The sequence below is a fragment of the Scleropages formosus genome, chromosome 20 (genome assembly GCF_900964775.1).
Source record: "Scleropages formosus chromosome 20, fSclFor1.1, whole genome shotgun sequence".
Lineage (NCBI taxonomy): Eukaryota > Metazoa > Chordata > Actinopteri > Osteoglossiformes > Osteoglossidae > Scleropages > Scleropages formosus.
The window spans coordinates 24,030,519-24,044,053 of NC_041825.1; the positions used below are offsets into that span (position 1 = coordinate 24,030,519).

Sequence of the window (13,535 nt, forward strand, 5' to 3'; positions counted from 1 at the left end):
GAATTTCCCAAACAGCACCAGTTGCCTCGCTAGAACTTAGTTTTGTATTCAGATGAGATTACAGTAGAGCCTTTGTTGACCCATGACAAAGAAACACCATCACTAAAGTGAAGTATTGTGGTGGCAGCATCACACTATGGCATTGCTTCTCATGACTGGCAGAAAAGTGCATGGATCAATGAATATGCAAGTGTACATGTTTGCTTAAAAGCTTAAAACTGAAAAAGTTTTACCTTTCTCTGATAGAGTGTCTGTTGAAAAGGTAAGAATTTGCATTTGTCATATTTCAAATCTATTTGTCTCCTTGTCTTACAGAGCACCCTTACAGTGAATTCTTCCTCAGTTAATATTTATATTGGCCATTGATGTTTTCTTCAATATATGGAAAATTCTGCTTTGCTAAAAGGCATTATTATGTACATGAAGAGCATCCTGTTAGTTGTTTTCATGTTGTTTTTGCAGGTATCACAGCAAGAAATGCAAAGGCCTGAATTAATCATGATTGATTCAATAATATTATTTAATTTTACACTTTTTATAATGTAAAATAAAGAAATTTAACAGTTTTAGAAATATATTTTACAGATACATTGAAAAACCACAACAGAATTATCCTTCTATGACAAGCAACACTGCCTTCCAATCTCCTGCACAAACATCTGCATGAAATGTGTTCATCTTCCTGTTCGTACTTCACACATTAGTCTCTGCACATCTCAATCCATGTTGTGGTTTGGAGCTGATGACACAAACTACAGCCACCCTTGCACAAATATTTTCAGTTTCTGCTCATTTGTGGACCACGATCTGTAGATGACACTAGCCTTTACACAAGACCAAGCAAATAAATTTCAGAGAAGCACAAGCTGCAAGTTAACCTTCACTATATATAATGGATTTTCTTAAAATAAGCCATTTAGACAGATTGTGCTTTGATACTGTTTTTTCTCTTCTGAAGGAAAGAAAAAAATCCACAAAGGTTTTCTGGATCTCAGCTACTTTTAACAGACACCATTACAATTTAAGAATGTGAGAACTTAGTCCATAAGGACCAAATGAGACTATCCTCATGTAACATGTATGTCAATTTACATTATTATAAGTCATTGCTGTGAGCAGGTTTCAAAACTGCAAAGAAAACCCCCTGGAGTGTCAGTCCAACATCTTAATCATTTGGATATCAGAGCTTGAAAAGCACCAAAGATCCATATTTCCTTCCAGATGTCCTGTCAGGCATTACAATAACAAGGTGGCATTATAAGCTGGAAGGTGGGTGGCGGAAGCAGCCAAGAAAATGAGTTGAAAAGTTGAAACTCAGGTTTGTACCTTTTTCCCAGTGAATACTTACACAGTCTGAAACTGCTTGTCCCAAGTGGGGTCCCACCCAACCAGAGCCTAACCCGGCAATGTAGGGCGCAAGGCTGGAGGGGGAGGGGACACAACCACGATGGGACGCCAGTCCATCTCCAGGCACCTGAAACAGGACTTGAACCCTTGAACCCCAGACCCACCAGAGAGCAGGACCAGCCAAACCTGCTGCACCACCGCGCCCCCCTGCCAAGTGAATGTGAAGCGTTATTGTTTACATTAGTGATGAAGTCTGCAAAGTAAAATATTGAAATAAGCAAAGTAAACAGAAATGGATATTGATTACTAAGTATTACCAAGCAGTAAGAACAGAACAGAATAACTGGGAATTATGAATAGGCCATAAATGACTTTTACAGTCTTACACGGGTTAAAATTGTCTCTCCTTTCCACTGCAGCTGACCATGAGCAACACTGAAGACCTCAATGTGTTTTGTTGTAGTTCTTTTTATTTAATGTTTCATTGTCTATTGGAACCTCTCAGTTTAGTTCAGTATCAAAGGTGTAAAAGTCACTGTGGCTGATGAGAAAAAAGAGATATGAAAGTGAAAAGTGGGCCAGATCCAGGTGAAAAGGAGAGAAGCCCGGTCCTTTCAGTACTCATTTCTCTCTCTGTGTGAGGGGAGAACAAACATGCAGATTCTCGCACCTGAGCATGAGAAAATATTACAGCTGTCACTGACTGTTCCTCGGAGTTGTCTTCCTGTAAAAAGTGTTTTTTTTTTTTTTGCTTTCACCAAGGGCACTGACACCTCTGTCCACCATTTTTTGGTGAGTGAAAACTACACTTGCGTTTATTTTTTGTTTCACGGCTAAAAGTGTTTTGAAGAAGTCAGTTGGACCACCGCCCCCCACCATCATCATCGAGAGTGACTGTGACCTTAACGCTAACACTGCGTCTGCCTCAGTGTGTGAATTTATGTTTGTACGTGCCTCTGTGTCTTTGTGTGTCTTTGTGTGTCTCACTGAGTGTTATTTGTGTTCATGTGTCTGTCTAGGGCTGTGAGTTGCCTTTTTGTCTCTGAGGGTGCGTGTAGGTCTCAGTTACCGAGTAAGTGTGGGTGCGTGTGTGTGTGTGTGTGTGTGTGTGTGTGTGTGTGTGTGCTTTCCTCTGGCTTTCTGCGTCAGATGTCAGCTTTTTGGTCACACCTTTTTACCACGTCTCTGGTCACTGTGATCCACAATGTGGGGAAACACAGAACGCATAGAAACTTAGGCGCAGTGCGACACTGACTGCCCTTCACACTGCTCTCTTCATGCTGATCTCCACCGTAGACACGGACACAGCAAATTTTAAATTTTTAAAGTTAATCTCACCATTTTTTTTTTTTTAGCTGATCTTCATGAGAAAGCGGAGCCGGCAGCGTTCGCTATTAGTGGATGAATAGTCCAGGTGTGTCCACAAGGAGCTGCTCACTGCCTCTTCATAACTACATCACTCTGAATATAAGACTGTCATTTTGCGGGCAAATCTCCATGTGAATAAATGCCTATAATACCAGTTTTTTGGGGTGAGCACCAGATGTGAAGAACGCCTGAAAGGAAGAGACGTGTCACGGTGGGAAATCCTGTAAAAAAGTAAGTTTTAAATTTATTTAAACACATTGATGAAATATAATTCATCTGATTGAATCTACATGAATGTAAATAGTATATTACAGCAACCCTAACTTTAACCCTAACTTTGAACTGTTTTTGTCCTTAATTTTCTTGTTCTGGTGACCAATTGACAACACTGGTAATAGAAAGACATTTTATGTGTATATGTAGGCATGTGTATTCTGCGTATATATCTGTGTGTATATATGTATATATAAGAATTCAGTGTATTATAAATGAATGACATCAATGAATGAGTGACAAATGGATGCGCACTGCTTCATGTGCCGTGTTTAACGTGCTTGTTCAATTCTACGTCACAGTTTCTTTGGGCTGGTTCTAGTTTCACATGTGCACGTGGTTCGTTGGTTTCTGTGGGTTTTATTTTCCGTAAATCTGTCGGATCTAACATCCTATCTACAGCTCAATAAAAACATCTTTTTCGATAATGGACTGCATCAACAGTTTATCCCAAAGACTACAAATGGTAGTATTTCATCCACCTGTGTGACTGAAATTACTAAATTAGGACCATTTTCTGGCTTTCAGATGATACATACACATATTCTTCCAATAAGTATTTTTTATTCTAAACCTAAGCGTTCTAAGTTTATTGTGAGTAATTTGTCAGATTTAAAAAATAAAAAAAAAAACTGGAAAAATGCTGCTTACATATGTATTCAGCCCACACACATTAATATTTCGTAGAGCTTCCTTTTTTCTTAGTAGCCTTAAGTCCATTGGGGGTAAGTCTGAACCAGCTTTGTTCACTACTCAGCAGTGATTTTGTCTCATTCTCCCTGGCAGATTTTCTGCAGATCATTCAGGTTGGTTGGATATTGCCTCCGGACTGCAATTTTCAAAAGTGCTGCAGATTCTCAATGTGGTTGAGACCAAGACTTTGACTAGGCCATTATAGGACATTCACGTTTTTGTTTCTGAACCCCTCATGATACCTTGGCCTTGTCCTTGGGGTCATTGTCATGCTGGAAGGTTAACCTTCTCCCAAGCCTCAGTTTCTGAGCTGACTGGAACAGGTTCTCTTCCAGTATTTCCATGTATTTAGATTCATCCATTCCCAGTCCAGGGGGTGCGGTGGCGCAGTGGGTTGGACCGCAGTCCTGCCCTCCGGTGGGTCTGGGGTTCCAGTCCCGCTTGGGGTACCTTGCGGCGGACTGGCGTCCCGTCCTGGGTGTGTCCCCTTCCCCCTCCGGCCTTACGCCCTGTGTTGCCGGGTAGGCTCCGGTTCCCCGTGACCCCGTAAGGGACAAGCGGTTCTGAAAGTGTGTGTGTGTGTGTGTGTGTGTGTGTGCATTCCCAGTCCCTGCAGATGAAAAGCAGTTACACAGCATTATGCTGCCACCACAATACTTTACTATAGGGATGATGTTTTTTGAGGCATGGGTATTGTTATGTTGCACCATACATAGCCCTTTGAATTTTGTCCAAAATACACTCTATCTTGGTTTTATCTGACCACAACACCTTTTCCCACATCCTAGCAGGATCCCTATCATGTATTGTAGCACCTTTTTATGGTTATTCTTAAGTAATGGGTTCTTTCTTGCCACCCTCTCATATTCAAATAAGAAAGTGTTATGGGGACCACCTGATATTGTGTACTCATTCACATGTACCCCAGCTTTGGAAACAGACTTTGGTAGTTCCTTCAAAATGATAGCTGGTATCTTTGTCACTTCCCTTACCAATTTACATCTTGCTCAGTCGCTAAGCTTTGCCAGGCAACCTTCTTTACACAGTGGGTGGTGTGACATACCTTTCACTTTCTGATGATGGATCCAATAGTGTTCACTGGGACATCCAAGGACTTTGACATTTTTTGTACCCTTTTATTGATTTATGCATTTAGATCATTTTATCTCTTACTTCTGTCGTATTGTCTTTAGTCTTAATTTTCACAGTGGATTCACAGCCAGCTAATGACCCCTACTCAGAGTGATTTTTATATCCAGGAAACGTGACCTTTACTTTAATTTTTTTACTGGTAGAAAATAATTATGCAATTATGTCCAAATAAGAGGCAAATGTGTCTTGTCTGGGAAAAATTTGCAATTTTAAACATTTAGAGAACAGGGGTTTGAATACTTATACAACTAGTGTCACGTGGAACACAGGGAGCCAGGACGGCTGAACCCAAGTGCAGCGTTGTTCGTCTGAAGTTGAGGGAAGAGGCAAGTTCTCAAAAGCAGGGACAGGCGAAGGGTCGGTCGATCGGCGAACAGGACAGGAACGAGGCTCCATGGACGTGGTCGGAAAACGAAGCAAGGAGTCAAAAAACCGGAGACTGTGAACAGAGAATAAAGTAAGTGTGTGTGCGAAGTAATGTGAGGAAGGGCGGTTGTCCCAAACGAGATTCCGCAACGGTACGGGAGCTGAAGAGGGTCTTTATAGGGTGAGCGATTACTCAGGAGCTAGTGCAGAGTCAGGTGTTGTCGCTTGTGTTGTGGGCGTGGACGTGACAACTAGCTCATTTCAGTTTTATATTTATTTTTAATATCTGAGGACAAAAAGCTTATTTTGGCTTTTAAAATAGAACATTAGCATGAAATAGATCTCAGTAAAAATTGGGTAAACATTTGTATGTATCTTTTGAAATCAAGAAAATGGTGTCAACTTTCCTGGGGCTTGAATACTTCTGCAAGGCACTGTATATTCAGAAAAAAAACATATCTGTAGGTATATCTTTTATACTTAATTTCAAAGGATGTGAGTTTTAAAAACACACAAAGCATAAGAAATTTATATTTTGCACCAAAATAATTTTTGTGTGCATAGCCCTTTGGAATAGACTTACTGTACTTACTGTACTCTGTCAGAGGAGTTAAGAAATATGAGGAAATTATGTAATAAATGGAAATTAACTTATGGGATGAAAAATCTTCTGCCTCAGTTGTTACACCCAATGTTCAAGCAAGCCTTATGCTCCTCTCCTCAGTATATGTGTATAACTACATTGAGAAATATTGCTAACATATTACTGGTCTCACCAATACCTGAGAAGGTGTTACATCACTTTAAATGCATGTTGTAGAAAAAATATATGAATTGTATAGTGGTTTGATTTTGCCTATTATTTATGTCAAAGCAAGTCTCATGTCCTGTCCTGTTTTTGCAGGGGAGCTTGTCAGAACTGTAATGGGGACAGTCTGCTTACTACCTCTCCTTCTCTTCCTTGGCTGCTTCCCCTGGTGTATTCAAGGTGTCCAAAGTAAGCATGAAAATACAGCACTGGGTGTGGGGTACAGTATTCAACACTGTGGATGAAAATCCTTTCAGTGCAGGTCGTCATGCTTTGATCATACTTCAGTTTAACAACTGTTTGGTGTATAAAATTAAATACATCTCTAAATACATCAATATCTCTTGCACCAGGTCTAGAGTGCCTCAATGATTTCTTCGAGAACATTAACTGCACTTGGAACAGCACAGGAGTGGACCCCGAAAGACCCTGTATCTTAAAAGGGGAACTCTTCGATAGTGAAATGTCAGCATTTTTTTGGTTTTTGCTGTGCTCATATGTGAGTGAATGGGTGTATGTGATTGCCGAGAGCTACTGATATCCCATCCAGGGCATACCCTGCCTCAAGGCCTAAGGCTTTGAGACAGGCTCAAGAAAACCTGAATCCTGTGTTGAAAAAGCAATTACTGATAATGTGTGTGTACGTGTGTGGATGGATGGGTGTTTTGGAGTGGGGTAACTTATGGTTTATATGAGGACAACATAATGGTTAGGACACTAAAGAGAAGGATATAGGTTCATGACCTAGGGTTGAACTGTTTATACCCTGAAGAATACTTGTCCTTTAGTGATATTGCCATCTTGTAACCTTTAAGGTGAATGAGGACATCTTGCATGGAAATAAAAGCTGTATTGTACAGTAAAGTACAAAACACTGCTAAAATGTCACAGAATCATTTATGGAAACAGGAGGGGCTATAGGGCTGACACAGGCCAGCTGTGAGAGGCAAGGAAGAGAAGAAAGAAAATAAACTATGCTAAGCTGTCTTATACTGAATATGCATATTTTAAAATTTAGTATCAGATAGGCAAACATTTGTTTTCTCTGATAATGTGTCTCTATTTAGTGAGTGTGCCTTGGTACCCCTGGAAGTGGACAAACAAAAATGGAGAGGGTGCAACCTTTATTTTCCTGGGGCTGTGAGTATATAATAGAGATTTAAATGTTACATTAACATATATAAACTTCTCAGTGATTCTATACAGCACAAATAGTACAAACATACATATTTTCATATGCAATAGATGTACATAGAATCAGAATCAGAACAAGTTTTATCGGCCAGTGTGCTAATGCACACAAGGAATTTACTGTGGATCTAGGTACCTCCAATATTTACAGACAAACAAACAGACAAACAGCTGACATGGAATTACAGAATAAATAGTAGTATACATAGTATAATAGTATACACATGGGGCTGTGACTATGAGGACACCTTCAAATTGGTCAAAAGGATAAACTCTTCAGGTCTCTGAAAAATATGTGTTTTATTTAGAATCCTTAGTTCAACAAAACTGCAAGCGAAATTTGTCAGAATTGTGCTATCTTAAAAGTACTGTTGATTACAACTGTAAAGAGTCAGTAAATATGTTTTTGTGTTGTGTTTCAGGAATTTGGGCATTTCACCTCTGTTATACTGAGAGTGATGTGTGGTAATTCCACCAGCCCTGTTGCCAGCATAATGAATTATGAAACGCAGGAATATAGTAAGTTCTTTTCTTTCCCTCATGGCTGCTGAGACTTTAGGACTCTTGTGTAGTTACTATTTTATTCTTCCAGTATTTTGTAGTATTGAACTCTGTGTCTTGCGAACAATGATTTTTAAAAAAACAATTTGTTAATAGGAGCAGGAAACATGCATTATTTCAAGCATTTAGATATAATTGTGAACACTGGGTCTATTGCCAAAATGACTGGTGAAACATCTGAAGTGAAATATTGTTCCCTTATTCTTTCTTTAGCAAAACTGCACCCTCCTGGTTTACCCAAGATTGTCAATTCCACTATCACATGGAGTCCTGGGGAACCTATGTCACCATATCTTTCGTATTACTCCTTCCAGCTGCAGTACAAAAGATCAGACCAGAAATGGGAGGTGGGTGGAGGAACTATATTTGTAGTATTCAACTGTAATTCTCTAGCAGTTTCTTTAATTCAACAAAGTTCACAATTTCATATTCTTTCACATAAATCGACTTTAATTGCAACAAATTCAGTACACAAATTAATGGTACAACAGCAATCTTCCTGCAGAGTTCTTAGTGGGTTAGGGCTTGTGGTTAAAGGGAGCCTTGTAACAAAGCTCAAATACTGTTGCTGTACCTGCGAGAAAGCATGCCTTTCATTATGCTTTACAACATTATACAATAATGAACAGGGCAGGTTTATTGATTAAGGCAATTTGCAACTTAAAGGTCTTGGTTCCGATGTATGTTACTTGCCATTAACTGATACAGTAAGAATGTACTATATACAATTCAATTTATTCTCAAAAAGCTCTCTTCTTAACAAAGTGACACAGAGGTCTCAATCATGAAGCCCAAAAAGTCACACATAAGTTGCAACAGAAGAAAGGAAATTGAAAATAAACAAAAAACACAGCTTGCTGATGTACTGTTTTCAAATATGCCATCTGGTAACTTAGGAAAGGAAAACAAAAAACCTCCAGGCGAAGGAAAGGGGGATAAAAATAATTGTCACGGTGTTTCCCCGGAGCGGGTGTGCCTGACCCACGTGCGGAGCACAGGAAGGTTGTTCAAGGGGCAATTCAGAAGACATGGTCGAGGAGACAGGCAACAGAAACTGATGTGCGAACGTAGTCCGAAGGGAGAATCCGAGAAACGTAATCCAGAAGACAGGCAAGGAGTTGTGGCAAGCCAGGAAGTCGAGTACGAGGAGCAGGGCGAGGAGCAATTACTAGGAGCGCGAGTGAGTAACAAGGATGAACAAGGTTCCGCAGCTTCCTATGGTCCGGGCTGCCCTTTTATGTGCCGGGATCCTGATCAGCTGCTGGTGTTGCTTGTTACCGAGTTGGCGGGCGTGACAATAATAACAAATGGGAAAACCATTTCAAAGTTCCTTATTTGACATTGCAAGTCATCCTGGGTAACACACACACACACACACACACACACACATTTTCTGAACCGCTCATCCCATACGGGGTCGCGGGGAACCGGAGCCTACCCGGCAACATAGGGCGTAAGGCCGGAGGGGGAGGGGACACACCCAGGACGGGACGCCAGTCCGCCGCAAGGCACCCCAAGCGGGACTCGAACCCCAGACCCACCGGAAAGCAGGATCCAGTCCAACCCACTGCGCCACCGCACCCCCCATCCTGGGTAACAGTGTCAGCTAAATGTAAATAACAATAGCAAAAATAATGAACTGTAGCAGAAAATAATCAGCCATAAAAATAAATGTTGTACCTGCTAATGAAGGTGTTCCAAAAAGACAATCAGCTAAGTTAAAAGACTGTATTATTCATCAGCCATGTCTCAGTGCTAACAGTGCTCTGTTTTTGCCAGGAGGTGTCGTTGACTGACCTGAAAAACAGGCAAGCTTTTCTGCAGCTTCTTGAAGAGAACTTTGAAAAGGAAGTTGTGTATCAAGCCAGGGTGCGAATCAAGATGGATGACGTGCCTAATGCACACTGGAGTGACTGGAGCCCCATTGCCTCCTGGAGGTCAACAATTGGGAGGTCTCCACCAGCTGAAGGTACAACGGTTTGGCCAATTGTTAATCCAAACAATGACAACACAGTAACGCAAAAACTGTACAAAAAGGGTTTAAAGGGTGAAATGAAAAAGACATGGTTTCCCTCCCCATTTAGCATTTTTTGGTGATTAAATATACTTTTTGCCTTCTGTTGGATTCTCAGATGGCAAGACAGTTCAGCACCTGATGCTTTTGATTGCCATCCCTGCTGTGCTGGTGTGTCTGTTCATGGTTTTCATCTTCAGAGCCAATGGGTCCAACTGGTGAGCACAGCAGAGAGACCTGGAGGTCATTACACACATACACACACGTAGAGGACACAACTGGTAATACAGCAGCTCAGTGACGGTACACCTCAGCGCACAATTCTCTAATGGCACAGGGAGACACAATTTTTCACCAAACACTTTGAAGGAACTTTTCATTATTTACACAGTATGGAGACATAGAGGGGGGTGCGGTGGTGACAGCGGGTTTAGCCTGTGCCTGCTTTTCGGTGGGTCTGGGGTTCGAGTCCTGGTTGGGGTGCCTTATGATGGACTGGTGTCCTGCCACGGGTGTGTCCCCTTCCCCTCCCGCCCTGTGCCCTGTGTTGCCGGGTTAGGCTCCGGTTTGCCATGACCCCACTTGTGACAAGCAGTTTCAGTGTGTGTGGAGACATACAACAAGCATTCTTGAGTGTTCCTCCTAGGATTAGAACTGATACCTATCAAGTTTGTTTCTTCACCATCAAATTACCAGCATGGACATTTTTCCAGATAGGAGGAGAGGTTACACTGCAGTGACAGACAGACCAACCTGTCTGATACTCCTACAGATTATCCAGATCTCACACACACACCTGTCCCATATGGGGTCACAGGGAACCAGAGCCAACCTGGTAACACAGGGCATAAGGCCGGAGGGGGAGGGGACACACCCAGGACAGGACGCCAGTCCGTCGCAGGGCACCCCAAGCGGGACTCGAACCCCAGACCCACCGGAGAGCAGGACTGTGGTCCAACCCACTGCACCACCGCACCACCTTATCCAGAGCACTCCTTTATTAATACTTTTCATTTTTGTGTTCTTGGGTTTACAGGATGAAACCAGTCCCTGATCCATCCAAGTTCTTTGAAGTGCTGAACTCCGTTCACAATGGAAATTTCCAGGTAAACAATCAAACTTCTGTGTATTTTCCATTGTATGAACTTGAATTAATTCATTTTTATGAACCTAATCATGGATGAGCTCTAATAATTATGTGTAGTATCATTTGCCCAGCCAAAACACTGTTAAATCTTTAGAATTGAAGTGAAATGACCACTAGGTATAATAACACGTTACACTTTCAGTGCAGCTTTCAGTGTTTTGCTATTTACCCATTTATGCAGCTGGGTAATTTTATTTTTACTGGAGCACCTGAGGACAAGTACCTCGTTCAAAGGTGTCACAGCAGGAAGTTGGATTTGAACATATGACCTGAACTCCAGCCGTTGCCGTGATAACAATAGTAGTGAAGTGAAGTGAGTTTTTTTGTAACTTGTGAAGGGACACACTTTTAACCATTGTGTTCAACCCAAGGTAATAGACCTTTTTAATGCAGAAAAAAGTAAAAAAATTTTGAATAAATTCAAAAAAAAAAAAATGAAAAGTTTACTTTGCTGTTGAGAATAAAGTAAAAGCCAGTTTTTTGACTTGTCAAAAGGCAGCTTTCCGAGCAGTATTAGTAAGGTATTCTACAGGAAGAACTCCCCCATATAAAAATCCCCTGTTGCTCTGGAAAATAAACTATGAGCAGTGGCTCAAAGTGTGGTTTCTTTTTCTGTAAATCCCACACTGTCTCGCACACACACACACACACACACACACACACACACGCCTGCGCACGCACACACACACACAGAATTATTGTTCTACAACAGCTTTAATGATTTCATTCAGGATGGGAACTCAAGGGAACTTTAGAAATGATTTATTAATACGTTTTTTGGAGGAATGCAGCACAGTAGCTCGAGGGGTAGTGTGGTTGATCCAGGGTGTATTCTGCCCCACCTTCTGCTACCAACACTCTGCATTTAATTAATAGATAGATTTTTTTTGCAACCCAGAGTCTTAGCCATTATGGCGTGTTTGTTGTCATATGGTCTTTGGAGTCTATGTGCAGCACATACGTGTGTACATGTGACAGCCGTACAAGCGTTTACAACAAAGCAGGTCACACCCTCCTGACCCACCTGTCACTTGATCACTTGCAGAAATGGCTACAGCCTATATTTGCCGCAGAATCCTTCGTGGCTCCCCAACCACCTGAGGACATCTCCCCTGTTGAGGTCTCCAACGCCAACGAAAATGACATGCTCTTCAGGAAGGAGCTACGCAGCCTTTCAGAACACTGTGACAACAGTGCCCAGTCATCCAGCTTCTCCAACATGGGCTACTTCTGCTCCAGGCACCCCAGTTCTTACGAGATTGAAACGTGCACTGTTTACTTCAGCTACCAGCCAGTAGGGGGCAGCACAGATGGAGACGCCGGAGTGGAAAGGAAAGTCGACAGTGGACCTCTCCAGATGTGCTCCTCCTACAAGCCCCTGGATCAGCTCGGCCAGCCCAGGCACCTACATTCACATTCCGAACTGAGCAACGAGGATCAGCAGAGGGAGGATAAAGAAAAAAGTGTGGCTCCATGTAAACTTTCAGATACCCTCCCATTCCTCCTGCCCTGTGGACCTCTTCCCCACACTCTGCCTGGCTTCCCACAGTTCCCTTCACCATTTGTTGGGCTTCACCTGGCAACTGCACTCGGAAGAAATGCCTCACCACTAGAGGGCTCTCTTTTCAAATCTTCCTCATTGAGTATTGAGCCATCTGGTGAGGGGTATATGCCTGTGAAGAACACAAACAATAGCTGCTGATATTTTATTTGAGAAAGGGGAGCACCAGTCATATGATTTTATGGCAGATGGGTGTAATTATTATTAAAGTACTGACCAGATGAGTGTATACCATTGAGTGATAATTGAAAACATTTCTATCTGTATTTAATGTTTTTTAAACTTATTGATAAAGTGGTAAAAGGACAAAACTCCAGATCAGAAAAAAGTCAGAAAATGATAATTTTTCTATTCGGCTTTAGTTTAAGTGCTATCATGAGGGGGGTGCGGGGGCATGCAGGTGCGGGGGGTTTGGCCCGGGCCTGCTCTCTGGTGGGCCTGGGGTTCGAGTCCTGTTTTGGGTGCCCTCCGACAGACTGGGATCTCGTTCTGGGTGTGTCCTCTCCCCCTCCAGCCCTGGTGCCGGGCTAGGCTCCAGCTCTCCGCGATCCTGCTTGGGACAAGCAGTTTCCTGCAATGTGCGTGTGTTGTCATAGTCTCATCTTATCTCATCTTCTGTCCCGTTTGTCCTAAAAGGGTTGCAGTGGCAGCAGGGAGAACAGAGAGGCCCAGCTGCCCCTGTCTTCCGCAACTTCCTCCAGCTCAGCCTGGGGGATCCCCAGCCGTTCCCAGGCCAACTGTGAGATATAATCCCTCCAGCGGGTCCTGGGCCAACCTTGGGGCCTTGTCTCAGTTGGCCGTGCCTGGTATACCTCCAAAGGGAGGCACCCAGGGGGCATCCTTATCAGATGCCCGAACTGGCCGAAATGAGTTTTCTCCGCAGGGTGTTGGGACTCACTCTCTGTGACAGGTGAGGAGTTCGGACATCCGTGAGGAGCTCAGAGTAGAGCTGCTACTCCTCCACATTGAGAGGAGCCAGTTGAGGTGGTTGAGGTGTTATCATAGTGATATGAAAAATGCTGAAATAAATTCTTGCATGCAATTTTTTTTTCTA

The 13,535-nt window shown here is 42.5% G+C and overlaps 2 protein-coding genes across 3 annotated transcripts in view; both read left to right on the forward strand.

Annotated features, from left to right (window-relative positions):
* The window catches only part of tmprss6 (transmembrane serine protease 6), a 38,860-nt gene extending 36,099 nt beyond the window's left edge, over positions 1-2,761 (forward strand). The window contains exon 19 of the mRNA XM_018746065.2: positions 2,703-2,761. The gene's annotated coding sequence lies outside the window, so the exon portion shown is untranslated. The remainder of the gene's footprint in view (positions 1-2,702) is intronic.
* Positions 2,762-2,883: 122 nt separating this feature from the next.
* On the forward strand, positions 2,884-12,707 carry LOC108930689 (interleukin-2 receptor subunit beta-like). Of its 2 annotated transcripts, none has more exons than XM_018746067.1 (10): positions 2,884-2,946; positions 6,104-6,196; positions 6,361-6,472; positions 7,075-7,147; positions 7,621-7,717; positions 7,973-8,106; positions 9,539-9,728; positions 9,892-9,991; positions 10,810-10,879; positions 11,966-12,707. In XM_018746067.1, exons 2-10 carry the CDS (start codon positions 6,124-6,126, stop codon positions 12,620-12,622), a joined length of 1,506 nt encoding a protein of 501 aa, XP_018601583.1. In that variant the 5' UTR covers positions 2,884-2,946; positions 6,104-6,123; the 3' UTR covers positions 12,623-12,707. The 2 variants fall into 2 exon arrangements, with proteins under 2 accessions (XP_018601583.1, XP_018601584.1); XM_018746068.1 differs by lacking the exon at positions 2,884-2,946 and adding an exon at positions 5,260-5,290.
* Positions 12,708-13,535: the final 828 nt, after the last annotated feature.